Consider the following 16,959-nt stretch of genomic DNA (forward strand, 5'->3'; position numbering starts at 1 on the left):
AATTGAATGGAACAAACTATTTTTTTTCGGTCAGGAACTATCTAGTTGAAATTTTAATTTTAATAAGAGTCAGAACATAGTGTGCGCTAATACCGGCCAATCTTATTGACGCTTATTTTCATATTTTATATAACACAGTAAATGCGGAAAAGATCAAGCTAAGTTTTAGGATGATCAGAATGAATCAGGATGATCAGAATGAAATTTAAACTTTTGATTACTTTCTGGACACGATAGATGTGAAACTAAACAAAAACTGGACAAATAACTGAGGAATAACAATTCATTAATACTTTGTTTGATCGATATTAATTTTTTATACCCACCACCGAAGGGGTATAAAAAAACGGAATGAAATGTCATTCCGTTAGCAACACAACGAAATATCCATTTCCGACCCTATAAAGTATATACATTCTTGATTGTCGACTTAATGTCTTTTTACTTGTCTTTTTTTTTAACCACTAAAATACACGACGAAGGCCACCGCTGAACCCCTGGGCTCAAATTTTGGCGAGGCTATCAGAAAAAATTTTCAGCAGTGGTTTTCCCCTTCTAATGCTAACATTTGTGAGGTATTATGCCATGTAAAACTTATCCCCAAAGAGGTGTCGCCCTCAGGCACGCCGTTCGGAGTTGGCTATAAAAAGGAGGTCCCTTATCATTGAGGTCCCTTATCATTCCCCTGTTCCATGGTGGAATGTTCATGGGCAAAATTTGCAATTTGCAAAATACATGACTGCTTGCTAAAAAGTAAAAATCAACAATGCAAAAAAGCACGCCAAACTGTCTGAAATTGTTTTCCCGCATTTCATTGGCTTTGGCCTGTGCTCTTGTTGCCGTTCACGATGTTACACACAAGCTTATTTGTATTGATTTGTATGTAAAGAGTTTTATCACACGACAATCTTGGCTCGGCTAACAGCGCGCACTCTGTTCGCACCCTAAGATTGTGCAAATACTGCCTAAATCTTTTTTTATTGTTCGCCTAATAAAATATTGTTATTTAAGATACTTTTCGGGGAGTGGTGAGTTTTCAAAGAAATTCACCACACCTCAAAAAACACGAAGTGAACACAATTAAACTGTGCATAATTTGATATCATTAAAACAAATTATTTTTTGGGACAGAAACGGTCTTTACTTTAACAACATTGCTTTAATACCATTCCTGTTACCGAAGTACCTGAAAACTTGTGTAGACATTTCACTCACAGTCGTTTTTTTTATTTCTTGTCACTTAACGAAGTATATTATATCAGAACATTTGCGATGTGTAGTTAATTTTTAAGAATTTCCTCATACGATCGAAATAAATTTAAGTTTCTCGTTATATGCATATGTAACCGTGGCTTCGATTTTCTCTTAAGTCTTTGATCTGTCGCTGCTGTGGTATCGTGGGCCTGACTTCAAGCTGCATATGTAACCATGGTTTCGATTATCTACAAAGTCTTTGGTCTATCGCTGCTTTGGTATAAAAAAATCGCGAGCCTGACTTCAGGCTGTAACTATAGCCTAACCTATATGTTACCGTTATTCTAATTCAAACTGATAATTTGTGTTACTTTTAGTGGAGATATTGTAAAGGCTTTTTATGCTAAATATTATTTTGTTCATGAGCTTGCAAATATTGGTGCTTTGAAATACTTTTAATGGTGTGGTGAATTTCAAAAAATTTCACCACACCCTAAAATTTATTCAGGAATAATTAATAATTCCTGATTTCTGGAAACCATTTTGGCCAAATTCCTAAATGGCATAATTCCCATGAAATAATTGATTATTTTGTGACAGTTGTAGATCTATAAAAACTGCCTTCCAGCAGTCGCTTTTTCTATAATTGGATGGTTTATAAATCAAAATCTTTAAAGCAATAAGAACTTCTATTACAGAAAGAAAAAAAAGCCAATATAGAAAAGCATTTTGAGAATAAATCTTTTCAATAAAAATGTTTAAGAAGTAAGTGCAAAATGTTTTCTTTTAAATGTTGAGTAGTCTTATGAAGAAAGCTTAATAAGTGAAGACATGAAGGAAAGCAAGGAAATGTGGTTGTTTTCTCTACTTAGAGAATAAAAAAACAGCAATTCTCAGGTGATATCCAAAATTTTGTAGAATACACAATAAAATGCAGCGGCAATTTGAATTTTGTCCTGGTTTCAATGCGTCGTTGACACGCTAACAGCGGCTTTAACTTCGAATCTTATATGGAACCAAAAAAAAAACAAGAGCAAAACAAAAGCAGCATGCAAACAAATTTAAGGCCAAAACAATTTTGTGAAAGGTGACTCCTTATTTGCTCTACGAGCACACAACATCATTGGAAAGAACAATCACCATTAACAAGCGAAATAATCATTTCCAAAAATTGTCCAAAATTCAAAAGAAAAGAAAAGTAACGAAACGCAAATTCAAAAACGAAACGAAATTAAACGAGGGTAAAACGCGATTTCTCACTTGTATTGTTGGACGTAGAGGAGGACGAATGTTGGTGGTGATGATTGTTGTAATACATGGAACCACCATCGTAGTGCGAGCCACCGCTTATGCCACCTCCAGAAGTGCCACTGCTTCGGCGACTGCTCGTTCCATATATACTGGCCACGGACGAGGGTGTGGGCGAGTTACATATTGGCGAGGCCGGTTGTGAATGGACGGATGATGTAGCACCCGGAGATTGGCAGTGTATCGTAGTGGTCTGTATGAACGGATTGGTGGCCACAAATATTTTCTGTTGCACACTGGAATGGCGAGAGGGTATTGGCGGTTGTTGTGGCTGTTGCTGTTGTTTGGTGGAAGCCATTGATGATGATGAAGAAGTCCTCTGCCTATTGCCAGCCGTTGGGGCTGCTGGTGCCGTTTGGGGAGGGTGATGTGGTAAGGGCATTGGTGGTCTCTGGCTAATGCTCTGTGGCGATTGATATTGTTGTTGAGTCTGTGGATGGCCGCCTGAAATGGCGCCCGGAGCGTGATATTGTTGCTGTTGGACTGCCTGAGTAGTGCCATAATGTCCTTGTTGTTGTTGTTGTTGCTGCTGCTGCTGCAACTGTAAACGTTGTTGCTGTTGCATCATATTTCTAGGCAAGGTGGAGGCCGAGGAGGCCGCCGCATATGAAGCCAAATGGGATGGTGGTGTATGCTGTGGCTGATTGTGATGATTATTGCTGCCATTACGCTTGGGCATAGTGGCCGAATTATTGTTACTATGGATGGGTGGCGGAGGAGGATCTTCAAGCGGCGGAGGGCAAGTGTAATGTTGCTGTTGATGGTGATGGCCACCACCAACACCACCACTCTGATAAAGTGATGCAGCAGTTTGCTGTTGACCTGGCGTTAGTTGGTTGGACTGAGACAAGGGCTGTCGCTGTTGCGTCGGTTGTTGCGTTTGATGATGCTGATGATGGGTAGCAGCTGTTATGTGTTTAGGCGCATAATATTGAGAAGAATTATACTGATTTTGATTCGTATTGAATGTGGCATTGGTATTGGCATTGGCATTTGTTTCAGCAGCTGCATTTTGTTGCGAATTATTGGTAGAAGGATGATAGTTAGAAGTTGAAGTGGGAGTAGAAGTAGTATTGATAGCATTTACAGAAGAAGACGAATTAGAAATGTGGGAATTGTTATGATGTTTGTTGACCTTGACTGAGACCCCCGCAGATATGTGGGTCACATTCGTTGAGGTGGTAGAGGAGGAGGGGGAGGACGTGTCCTTTGAAAATGAAGTAACTTTGGAAAGTAACGACGATGTTGATGAAGAGAGTGGAAAGTGTGGAGATGCATTGAAACTAGCCGAAGCTGTAAGCTGTGTGGTATTGGTAACATTGATATGAGAAGAGACTACACCCGATGAGGAGGACGATGATAAAGATGATGTTGGTGTTTGTTGATTTTGTTGTATTTGGTGTAGTGTTGGTTTTGATGATGATAATGATGATGGATTTTGGGATTGCATATGCAATTGTGATGATGATGATGAAGTGCTAAAACTACCGTACAATTTAGATTTACAATTTTCAAAAAATTTACCGTCGTAGGTTTGCTGCTGCGGCTGCTGTGAAACGTGTGGCGACATTTGATGATGTTGTTGTGTTGCTTGTTGTCCATAATTGCGCATGTAGATATCTTCATTGCGATCCCTGCTTTGAGGCTGTGAGACCCCATAGATTGCTTCATTGGCTGAGGTGGTCTGTTGTTTACTGTTTAAGCGTGCATTTAGTTGAGCTATAAGATTTGGATTAGTTTTTGGCTGAGCTGGCACATGTGACTGTGTTGGTGTTTGATGACCATTCGGTCCAGGACTGGTGGTACGAAAACTAGACATATTATTTAGAATTTTCGGTTGTGCATATATACCACCGGGCGATGAAGTGCGAAATGACTGTAAATGAGAAAATATCAGATGATTTAAATGTGATCTCCAAAATTAAATTGAATAATTTCGAATTTAAAAATAATATTACGAGTGATTTACGGGCAAAACAGCAAACATATAAGGAGTGGTGAATACAACTTCAAACTCACCACACCTTGAAATCATTGAAATTAGCAAAATCAACATATATCTAGCTTTTGTAAGATAAAATTAAGCATGATTGATTATTTATTTGTTATTAGTTTACAACATGAAACTTTTTAAGTTGATGGAATTTCTCAATTTGTTGAGGGGTGTCAACTTTTGTTGATTAAAAATGTTCATATTTTTAGTTATAAACCTGTTATATATTATATACGCATCTAATATTGTTTATAGCTTTCAAATATGTAAAAGCTTTTTGGTCAAACTAAAAACTAGAGATAGTGGTGAATATAACTTCAAATTCACCACACCTTTGAATTTAGCAAATTTAGCAAAACTATCACATATTAATCTTTTATTTGCCACATTTAAGGATAAATGAACAGTTCTTGGCTAGCTTAAGTGTGATTGATCTGTTCTTAGTTAATTTACATTATGAAACTTTTAAAGCTAAAGCCATTGCTGACTTTGTTGGAACTGGAATTTTTTCGGCGTGAAACTAAAGATTTTCCCCACAGTTGTCTTCTTGTTAGTCAATTTTCCAAAAAATATGCTTTTGTTATAGCCACAAAATATTTGGTAGGTTAATAGGTAGGTTTTTTTAGGTATACAAAGTTTTTCATGTAAAAAAAAATGCATTGAAATCGAACGAACTTTAAATGCCCACCAATGGATAAATTTGTGTACTGGATAAAAAATATACCTTTTATGAGCTCAAAAAGTTTGATTGACAGATCGACGTAAATGTCACCTTATATGTCGCCAATATCCATTGTATAATTGATTTGGACTATTGTATATTGATATATTGGTTGTATAGTTCAATATGATCCAATGAGAATCATACTTGGCCCGAATATTGGGAGATCTAATGTAATAGATTCAATCGAAGTTGAGTAAAAAGTATGCTTTCAAGAGCTCTAGACGGTGAAGCGGAAGATCGTTCTATATGGGAGCTAATATTAATAATGTCTCAAAAGACAGACAGACAGACAGACAGACATAAACGGATATGGCAAGACTTTATAAGAATTGTCACAAAGAAGAAGAATTTCATAAAGTGGGGGCAGAATATTTCAGTGCTTAATAAAGATGGACATAATAAGCGTGTTCCCATTTAATGGTGAACTTATTCCGAAATAGAAATATTTTTTTTTCATTCGTTTGTTTCGTTTTTGTTTTTTGACAGGCAACAAAAATTAGAGTGTGGTGAATACAACTTAAAACTCACCACACATTGAATTCTTCATAGGCAATAACATCAAGCCGATTTTAACGTTTATTAGGTATACTTAAGCATTTTTGATTAGTTCTTGGTTAGTTATTGACACAAGCTATTTTGTACTAACAACAAAAACATTTGTCATTTGGTCTAAACTTACTGTTGGTGAATTTGTACCATAAATGGTTTCACCATTGTTGTAATAATCTTGTTGCTGCTGCTGTTGCATATGATGTTGATTATTGCGCAACTGTTGTTGCTGTTGATAGCTTAACTGCTGTTGGTTGTGGTTGTAGTGTTGGTTTGTGGAGTATTGGTGATGGGGATTGGGTGGAGGCAAAGGTGGTGGGGTCTCATCCAAATCAGTTATTAAATTGGACTGGGTTAAGGGTGGTGTTGGAGGGGTGGGCGTTCTTGACTTTTTGGTTGGTGACAGTAGCACCGGAGAAGATTTGGTGTATTGGTGATGGTATTGTTTTGGTGGCTGTTGATAAAGTGGTGAAATCATTGTATTGGTATTATTAGGCAATAGAGTAGAGGCAACATTTGGATTTGTGGCATTAGTTTTCATAGAGGGTAAAGTATTTCGAGCAGTATGAGGTGGTACTTCAACATAAGTGTGATAATAAGCATCGTATTCGGGTTCATCATGCATTGGTAGTATGAGTGGTGAGGAAGGAGTTGTTAGATTTGGAGAATAGAGATCATGGTGATAGTGGTTCATAGGACTCTGTGTGTTTTACAGAAGTGATGTAGACGTTTTGGTATGTGGTGAATAGTGATGGAGATGATGTAGATAAGTGAAATTATACCAATAAAAGAAAGAAAAATTAATTTAAGATTTAAAAGTAATAAACAAAAAATAAATAATAAAAATTTAAATTGCAAATTTGATACTAAGCAGTTTTTGTAATATAAAAATTAACAAGAAAGCTATAATAAAATAAAAATATTTTTAATGCTCACAACACCTCCCAAATTCCTAGTTTAACCCCAAAATATTACAAAATGCATACTAAACAATCCCTTAAATGAATTTTATGCAACATATTGCCAGATTATCTAAAAAGCAATTTTCTTATCCATGATGGTGATGATGAGGGAATTCATAGGTAATCTGCCACCTCACCTGTAACATGGATTGGTTTTGGTTTGGTAAACCTGGAGGTGGCGATGTAGCCATTTGTTGTAACTGTATCTGTTGTTGTTGTTGTTGCTGTTGCAAACGCCTAAGGGTCTGAGGTGAAGCTGGTTGATGCCTTAGGCCAGCTGCTAAAGCTTTTACCGTATCCGAAACTTTTAACGAAGAGTTAGGTATACCAGCTGGGGGTATAGTTGGTGGTATTGGTATTGCACGTCCATCTAAAAGATATGCTGGCGGTGGTGGTAGATTTTCCGTGGACGTATTTAACGAATGCGTTTGTTGATGCAATAAATTTGTTGCACTTGAATTGGTTGGCTAAATTCAAACGACGCGAAAGTTGAATACATTTTTTTTAAAGAAAAAATTAATAATATAAAGAAAAACTTGAAAAACTAAATCAAGAAACTTAACAAAAAGAAAAAAAAGTATAGTGTACAGCAATCATAGTGTCTTGTGTGTAAGTTTAGAAAATGTTGAAACTGGAATTCAATACCATACACCAATTGGGGGTCGAGGACTAACGAAGACACATTTTTGATTTTAATTTTAAAAAATAATTTCTAATACAACACTAGTGATCATGTACTAGTTCTTTTTAGCCAACTTACCGTTGTGGGTGTATTTGGACTAGGTGTTACCGATGAACTTCGTCTTACAGGTGGTGGTGGTTTGGCAGTATTTACCGAAGATCTTCTGGCTATACGTGTAGATCCTAGGGGAATATAAAATCATAATTACTATGTGTTTTTGGACAAAATCTAAAAGGTTTAAGTTAAGAAGTATTAGCCGGTTGCATTTATTACTGAATATGAATAAAACCGTAGTGACTGTTAAGTAGGGGGAAAATGCACAAGATACACAAGACACCATAATACATCATTCACAAATGTACATTTGCAGCATTTTTAGTTAATTTCTGGAGTTTATTTTATTGTTGACAAGAAAACAATTAAAAGACCGAAAAAGTAAGACACTGACAGTATTTGCCTGTTGACCATAATATTATAAAGAAAAGATGCAGGATTCTAACTAAATTAGCTTTTTAGAAGTTTGGTGAGTTTTTTAAGAAACTCACCAGACCTTAAAATACAGTATAAATAAGGTAGAGTACATTAAAAAAAATTTAGTGGTGTGGTGTTTTTTCTTAGAAACTAACAACATCTTAAAATACAATATTAATAAGGTAGAGTAAATTTTTAATATATTTAAAAGGCAAATATTGTAATGTATTTACATAAATATAGTCAAAATGAAAAGGCATTTGCTTTGACAGATTTTGCGAACAAGTTTAGCAATTTTCATAGCAAATTCTAAAAAATTTACTATATATATTTTATTTTAAACTGTAATTTTAAGAAAAAAAAATTAGGTATGCTTGATGGCCACAGTAGCCAAGCTATTTTTTTGCAAAAATGTATTGATCTTGTATTTACTATTAGAGCAATAGTAAAATGAAGTTAAATAACCAAATAAGTAATGTTAACAAAATTGATAAAAACAATTTTAAAGTCCTATATACATTAAAATTTTAAAATTCTTCAGTTTACTTCTATATCTTAATTGAATGTTGTTGTGTTCTAATGCTGGGACTGTTTGTATAGGACAAAAAAACACCCACATTTCGTTTTTTAAATTTGTTATCTGAATAAAAAAAATGTTTAACGAAACCATGGCTCAAAAGTCAAAATCGATCTTCCGGTTTTTAACCGAATACTTTTGTTTTTGATTCTATATTATTCCAACTTCCTATTTTTTCTTTTGATCCGTGAGCTCTTGAACAATAATTCTTAGAATTTGGCATAAGTTATGATATTGACAACCGCCAAAAGTCAAAAATTAACCCTTCCAAACATTCTATGATTGGGTTAGAAATTACTGTAAAATTCTTTTATTTTATACAACTAGAAAATGTCATAAGGGATAAACATCGCGAAGGTAAATTTCCGTGTAAGTGATCTTCTGTTAATTTCAAATTCGGTTTGAAGTACATATTGCCATATTATATACTATCCCATCGGAATGCCTCAGAAGTATGTATTTCATTCATAGGAACGGAATCCCATATTTACCCCAAGTTTAAAATATACTTCAATCGAATTCGAAATTAACAGAATACCTCTTATACGAAAATTAACTCCTTAACATTTTGAAGTTTTCTACAATAAAAGAAGACTGCAGTAATTTCTAACCCAATCAATGAATGTTGGGAACGGTCAATTTTTGTCGGTAGTCAATATCATAATTTATTGAATTACTTTATCTCCTGGCAATGGGAGCATATTATTAGTAGAAAACATGGTGTGATAAGTAAATTTTTAAATTCACCTCCTTAAAAATATTTCAACTGTTTCGAAAATTGGAATTTTTATGATAGATTCCCAAATGAAATAAGTACTTCTCGGATATAAAAGCAAAATTCTATCAAATAAACAATTTTATTATAAAGAAATTTTACAAGATCGTGGCTAGCAGCAAGCCATCTGCGCTTCTTTGTGAAATTCAACCCATAACAAAAACTTTTTAATAGAAAAAGTTAATAAAAAATTTATAACGTAATTACATTTCCTTTATATATCCTTTTCTGCACTTTTTTTTAACATTAAAAGGTGTTTTTGGTCAAGAAGTGTCATTGGAAATTGCTTATTTGTCTACAAATTGTGTTTTTATACGGTTTTCAGCTAATTTTGAGGTGTGGTGAGTTTCAAAAGAAATTCACACCTCAAAAACTTTATATATTAAAAGCTGAGGTTACAAGCAACATGATACAAACGATTTCGTATTCAAATACTGTCAATAATTTAAGCTTTCGCGGCCTTTTAATGTTTTATCAATACTTTTTCGATTAGAAAACGTAATATTTTGCTTTTATCATCTACATGAAGGGTTGGTTATTATACAATTATTTAATATGCATCAGCTGTACTTGCAGTTTTATATTTATATATACTATACAATGCTTTACGTGTTGTAAATAAGAGGTAATCGCTGCTCATATACAACACTTACAAGAAGACAACACACATTTACACGTTTTGTTGACTTTTGTTATTATTTGGTATATATTATATACATAGAAACGTGTGATGTGTGTAGATTAATTGTATTGTTTGTTAGATATTCATCGATATATGTTTTTCTCGATTTATTTCTGTTGGTAGTGGCAATTAATTATATTAATTACAGACTGTTGGTTTCAGTTTCATAGTGGTATGTATGTGTTTATAGTTTGTCAATCAGTAGAGTGGTGTAAATGATGAGTAAAATTAGCATGTTTATTTTTTTTTTTTTGTAACATTCCTTTAAAGCATGATGGAATGATGTGATATAATGACAACTTCCAAAGGATGAGGTATAAAGGAGCAATTTTGATGAATGTACAACACAGAAGTAGGGGGAAAAGGGTTGGTACAACATACACTTCACACAAGGTTAGGATTAAACGAAAAGCATATTAGATAGAACGAGCACAAGCACCTTTGTTTTAGTAGTGCAGGGATTTTCAAAATGGGAGCCAAACACCAAGGTAGTAGTCAGACCAATTATAGTTGACAAAACCCTTTGCCTATTGGATACAGCAACAAAAGAATAATAAAAATAATTCAAGATACACCAAACAATTCTATAACCAAATGAAAGTATTTCATATAATGTAAGCGACAGCAGAGACATGGAAGATCAAGATATAGTAAACATTTCTGAATCCAAAAAAAAAATCTTTAAATAAATTCGAAATAAAAGAATGCGGTTTTCACAATAAGGCCAAAAGGACATTCAACTTGAGATTAGGCTTGAATTCCATTTGTATTTATACGACATTACATTGTTATTTTCGATGCATTTTAAAGATCTTCCTTGTCTCCTTGCCTTCTCTTTTGTCATTATAAAAAATCGTATAAAAGAATTCTAACAACCAAAAACCAAGACACAAAACCAAAAACCCCTTTTTGGAAAAAAATAAATCAAAAGAAAACATACAAAAAGAATAGAACGCAAGAAACATAAAAATAAATGATTAACACAAACCCGACGATAATGAAGCTGGTCTGGGCGTAATGTTCGGCTTGGCGATAGTTGCTAACATGGAAGGAGCGAGGGATGTGGTGGTGGTGGTAGTGGTGGTATTACACAACATAGAAGATGATTGCCCACCATTGTAGTGGTGATGTTGGGAAGGCGGTAAAGGAGGTGGTAGAGGTGGCGTAACAACATTTAATGACGATGGCTTAAAACATGACGATGATGAGGGAGATGGTGGCACAGACGAGGCTTTCGACGTCATAGCTGTTAAGGGCGATTTGGAAGAAATGTGCTTGGATGTATTTGAGGTATTTATATTATGGTTCAATTGCTGATGATGATGATGATTATGATGGGGGTGATGATGATGACTATGAGTAGAATGATTGGAAGATGTAGATGGCATTGTAGGAGATATAGGCTCCTTTCCATGGCTACTACTGGCATATACTGTAGAGCTCTTCGTTGATAATGTGGCAGATGAAGATGACATAGATAATGAGGATGATGTTGTTGCTGATGCTGATGGTGGTGGAGGTGGAGGTGCCGTTGTTGGCGAGCATGACTCCTTGGATGATTTTAAACTACTTTTCATAGATGTGGGGGAAGAAGAAGAATTACAATTAATACTGTGATGTTGTTTGCTGTGGCCCGTGTGTTGGTGATTGTTGCTAACATTGTTGGGGCCACTTATTTGTTGGGGTGTTGTTGTTGCTATTGGATTTTGTAATGTTGTTGTGGTTGACTGTTGTTGTTGTTGTTGCTTCTTTAATTTCTCTTTTTGTTTTAAAATCTTAGCCTCTAAATCACTTTTGAAATCTAATTTCACCCCACCGGGTGGTGGGATCAGCTTCAAACTGCGACGATTGCCGTTAACATTGCTGGCGCCTGTGTCAATGCCATTCGCCTGGGAACTGACATTGGCCTGGAACACTGACAGACTTGGAGGTTTTGGTGGTAATTTCTTACGCATAAGACAATCACCCCCGCCACTAGGAGGAGGTGGTGCTGGGGCTAGCACAGTTGCTGGTGCAGTTGTTGTTGCTGCAGTCACAGCTGCAGCATTATCATGGCCATGGCCCAAAGTTTTGGTATTGCCACAACTATTACGATTACTACTAACATGATTTGAATGCATACCTTTAGGGTTTGTCGCCGAGGTAGTGTTTGAGGTCAGCAGCTGTAATTGTTCACTCGAAGCCCGAAAGGAGGAGAGGCGCTGCTTAGCCGGCTGCACTGTAGCCACATGCACCATATTCGTTGTGTGTTCGGGCGACTCATTGGGAGAAGTTGGCAGTTCGGTCAGATTAGTGGGTAATTGTTGTAATTCCCTCATCTCCAGCTGATCATAGTGACCCATGGGATATTGCTGGGGTTTCGTTCGCAGCATAACAATTTCTGAATTCTGTTTGGCATAGTCTATGTCCGGCGTCATGGGTGGTTGATGGTCATAGATGACCACCACATTACTGCCACTATCACTCAGATTGTCCGAATAGCCACCATGACGTTGCAGGGACAAAGTATCGGAGCGATTATCATCGTAGCACTGGGATCCCGAAGTGGAGGAGACTGCGAAATGGGCAAAGGTGGGATTTTCATAGCCATCCCCGGCTCCACCCATTATTGAGCTGGTCTCACTCACATAACAACGACTCAATTCGGAATCACTGTTATAGGCTCCGCCCGACAGGGTCTTCAGGTTATTCTTCATCACCGCCACACCTGTCTGGCTGGTGAGGGAACGTGAATCGGCATTACAGTCCTCAGAGGTGGTATCGGATATGTCAGTGCCGCAGCCACTGCTGTTGGTCTGATTGCTGGCCGTACAGAAATCTTTGTCGCCTGCATGTTGTTGCAGCTGGGGATGTTGCTGCCTCTCTTGTTGCGACTCACATATGATGGTGGTGCTGTTATCATCGGTGATTATTGTCATGGTCTCGTTGCAATTGTAGGAATCTAAACCATCGTAGAAATTTTTTACATTTTTCGTATGGTGCTGAGCTTGGTGATGGTGCTGTTGCTGTTGCTCCTTGCCGGCATCTATTTCACGTTGGAAAGAATCTAATTCGCCAATTAAATTATTTAACTCTTGTAAGGAATCTTCGAAACATTTGTCTAAGGTGGTTGGGTTGGTTGGTTGTTGGGTTGTTGGGTGGTGGTCGTGGTGTATTTTCAAAGGTTGATATAATTGAAAATTGGAATTATTTCATTGTATGGAATCGAAAGGGATAGGTGTTTGTTTATAGAGGAATGTAGGGCGGAAAGAGTTGTGCATTGTTGTAATTATAGTTGTTGAAATTTTCATGGTGTTGTTGTTGGTGCCATATATATACACAAGGTGGTGAATTGTGTGTTTTTATAGGAGTTTTCCATTATTTTATAGTTGGTGGTTTTATGAGGTACAATTTATATCAGACATTTTTATATATATTTTTGTTGTTATTATTATGTTTTATTGGGAAATTGTGGTGGTGATTTTTTTGTTTATATTGTTTATTGTATCATTTTATAGAGTAGTTGATTTGGTTTTTTGATAATTTTATTGTTGTTGTAGTTGTTGAAAACGAAAACATAACATAGGTGGGACGGACGGACGGGCAGGCGGGGGGAAAGAAAGAACAAAAGAAAAACAAAACAATTTCCTTTAGTCAAACAACATAAGAAAAACAAAACATAAAGGTTTTATGGCGTATAGGGAAAATGGTGGATTGGGTTGATGGATGTTGGCTGTGTTGGTGGTGTTTTGCTGGGTGTTGTGGTATTTAAGGGTTCAAAAGAAAATCTTAAAAAAAAAGTGTGGAGAATTTTTGGAAAAATACAATAGTCGACAATGTTTAAATAATGCGAGGGCTGCTATGTAAGTTTCTGGCCTAGGCAACACCAAGTGTTGCCAGTTGCAAACTGAAAGTTCCATTGGAAATTTTGAAATTTTTCTAGCATAATCGTACTCCGAACGTTTTGTCGTATGACCATCATTTGTGTTGTTTACAGTCATTTGACAAAAATGTAACTAACTCGTGAATATTTTTGATTATCACGACAAGAGTGCATTGATGAACTCTAATCTTTGTATGGCCATGAAGCATCATTCTATAGCCCTGTGAAAAACTGGTTCTTGAAGGTCGTCCAAAAACGGCCGTTGTATCAGACAACATTGATACCGTGCATGATCTTATAAAGCAATATCATCCTCGACATACCGTGAGATAGAGCCATCCTAGGGCATTTCTTCTACCAGCAAACATTTGATACTGCATAAACACCTTGCCGTAAAAAGGTTTATTCTCGTTGTATTCCGCACAATTTGAAAATCGCTCATAGAAGGATCGTGTCGATTAGTGCGAAGAAATGTTGAAAAAAACGATCGCGGTGCTTCAAAATACGTTTATAAGATTGTCACAGATGGCGAATCGTGGATCTTGGGTCTTCGTAGGAGAGCCAAATCCAAAGAAAGTTGTTCGTGGAAAACTTGTCATGAGGCGTCTGCTCGCAATATGATTGCCTGAAGACTTGAGAGAAATTCTTAAAACGAACAAGGAAAGACGAATCATTGTTAACCATGAAAATGCGACCTCTTACACATTGGCTCAAAGCAGCGCCTTTTTTACCGTTCAAAACGTCAAATTGATCGGTCATTCGCGGTACAGCCCTGACTTTATTTCCGCACATTAAGGTAAAAATGCGTGGTCAATGATTTGCTCGCCACAAGATGCTGTTGAATCGTTCAATAACCATGTTTTGGAGGTGTCACAATTGCAGTAGAAAAAGTGCAAATTGCAAATATTTCCCATGAACATTCCGCTTAGGAACCGGAGCAAACTTCTCACATATCAATGAGTGCAGTCCTCCTTTTTATAGCCGAGTCCGAACGGCGGACCGCAGTGCGACTCCTCTTTTTAGAAAGAAGTTTTTACATGGCACAGTACTTCATAAATGTTTCCAGCGTTAGGAGGGGAAAACCACCGCTGAAAATTTTATCTGATGGTCTCGCCAGGATTCAAACCCTGGCGGTCAGCGTCATAGGCGGATATGCTAACCTCTGCGCTACACAGTGGCAATGTGGAAGATGTATTTAGGAGAATTAGCTTGGACACATGCAAAAGTGTATAAATCTTGTTGGAGGATACTTTGAAAAATATTTAACCTCTTTTCGAGGATAAACATTTGAATTTTCATTATTTTCCCAGAAACTTATATAGCAGCCCTCGAACAAAATTTTAGTTTGGACACATGCAAAAGTGTATAAATCTTGTTGGAGGATACTTTGCAAAATATTTAACCTCTTTTCGAGGATAAACATTTGAATTTTCATTATTAGGCCAGAAACTTATATAGCAGCCCTCGAACAAAATTTTATTTTTTTTTTCATATACTTGGTGATCATTAGGAACACTAAATGTGAAGTTCGATGTGAACGCTCAAATTCACAGACTGTTAACAATTGTAGATTATGAAACGATTAGGTAAACAACTGATTCTTAAGGCTTAAACAGAATAAGCGTATTGAGAAGCGTCGTGTTGAAAAATGCAACTCTTCAAACAAATGTTAAAAAAGAAACTTGCAACAGATTTTTATCTTTGACGGCCAAAAACACATAATGAGCCTCTCTTTCAAGAGGCAAAGTTAAAACTTTTTTAACTTTTCCGCGTTGCTTTTGTGGAATTTGTGTACAGAGTTACTTTTTTGCAACGCGATGCTCAAAAACATAGCTCAACGCGCTCATTCTGCTTTGGCCTTTATGGTGAAGAAGAGCTTCATGTTTCACATCCCAATTTGTTAAGTACTCTGCCTAATATATTCAAATAGTGATATTCTAAAGAGTTTGCCACGCAAACTTCGACCTCTCTTTGTCTTCGAACGGAAGCCCAATTTCTCGTAGTTTTCCTAGTAAAATTTCCACATGATTTATTGACAGCTCATTATATTGTTTACTAGCTACCAAAAACATTTGCTTCTGAGTTTATTTAAAAACAAGTGCGTGCTAAGTTCGGCCGGGCCGAATCTTTTATACCCCCCACTATGGATGGCATTTGTCGAGTTCTTTGCGCTGTATCTCTTTTAAGGTAAACAAAGAATAATGAATAAGAACTGCTATGCTATTGGAGTTATATCAAGTTGTAGTCCGATTCGGACCATGCATGAATTGAATGCTAAACATTGTTGAAGACATTGTGTAATATATCTGTCCATTCGGATAAAAATTGCACCTTGTGGGGGCTCAAGAAGCAAAATCGGAAGATCGGTTTATATGGGTGCTGTATCAAGTTAAAGATCGATTCAGACCATATTTCACATGTATGTTGAAGGACGTGGGAGAAGCCGGTGTACAAAATTTCAGTCAAATTGGATAATAACTGCGCCCTTCAGAGTCTCAAGAAGTCAAGATCCCAGATCGGTTTATATGGCAGCTATATCAGATTATGTACCGTACTAAGCACAAATGTTGAAAGTCATAACAAAACATTTCATTCAAAATTTCAGCCAAATCGGATGAGAATTGCGCCCTCTAGCGGCTCAAGATGATCCAAGATCGATTTATATGGCAGCTATACCAGGTTATTAACCGATTTAAACCGTACTTAGCGCAGTGGTTGAAAGTGACACCAAAACACCACGTGCAAAATTACAGCCAAATCGGATAATAATTGCGCTCTCTAAAAGCTGAAGAAGTCAAGACCCTAGATCGGTTTATATGGCAGCTATATAAGGTTATATCCCCATTATATGGGAATGGGCTAAAATACCGGCAGATTACATTCGTGTAGCTTGCAATTCGTTTTTTGACAGACTCAGTGCAATAGTCAAGGCAAAAGATGGACATATCGAGGAAAAGTATATGGATTCTGAAATTTCGATTTCTCCTTAAAATATTTTCACACAAAAATATATGGTCCTTTATATGTGCGACACTTCGTTTCGGCTAGCCTGTATGGTTTGCGTTGTTTAGGGGTAGTTATTTCGTGTCTCGAAAGATCCTCAGAACCGTCAATGGGATGAAATGTAGGCGAGCAGAAACATGAAATGTGAGTGCCTGCTCATGTTTTACCGTAGGAGTG

The 16,959-nt window shown here is 36.5% G+C and overlaps 1 protein-coding gene across 23 annotated transcripts in view; it reads right to left on the minus strand.

Annotated features, from left to right (window-relative positions):
* Positions 1–16,959, minus strand: part of LOC106080785 (mucin-2) — a 398,264-nt gene that overhangs the window by 9,620 nt on the left and 371,685 nt on the right. For 7 of the 23 annotated variants that reach the window (XM_059370010.1, XM_059370015.1, XM_059370014.1 and 4 more), the window contains 7 exons: positions 11,521–13,017; positions 10,906–11,163; positions 7,491–7,594; positions 6,868–7,197; positions 5,899–6,222; positions 4,027–4,378; positions 2,455–3,408 (listed from right to left, as the gene is read on the minus strand). In XM_059370010.1, the coding sequence (XP_059225993.1) occupies positions 2,455–3,408; positions 4,027–4,378; positions 5,899–6,222; positions 6,868–7,197; positions 7,491–7,594; positions 10,906–11,163; positions 11,521–13,017 (3,819 nt within the window). Of the gene's footprint in view, positions 1–2,454; positions 3,409–4,026; positions 4,379–5,898; positions 6,223–6,867; positions 7,198–7,490; positions 7,595–10,905; positions 11,164–11,520; positions 13,018–16,959 lie in introns of those variants that run through there. The other 16 variants (XM_059370017.1, XM_059370020.1, XM_059370018.1 and 13 more) reach the window with 10 other exon arrangements.

The sequence above is a fragment of the Stomoxys calcitrans genome, chromosome 5, assembly GCF_963082655.1.
Source record: "Stomoxys calcitrans chromosome 5, idStoCalc2.1, whole genome shotgun sequence".
NCBI classification, from domain to species: domain Eukaryota; kingdom Metazoa; phylum Arthropoda; class Insecta; order Diptera; family Muscidae; genus Stomoxys; species Stomoxys calcitrans.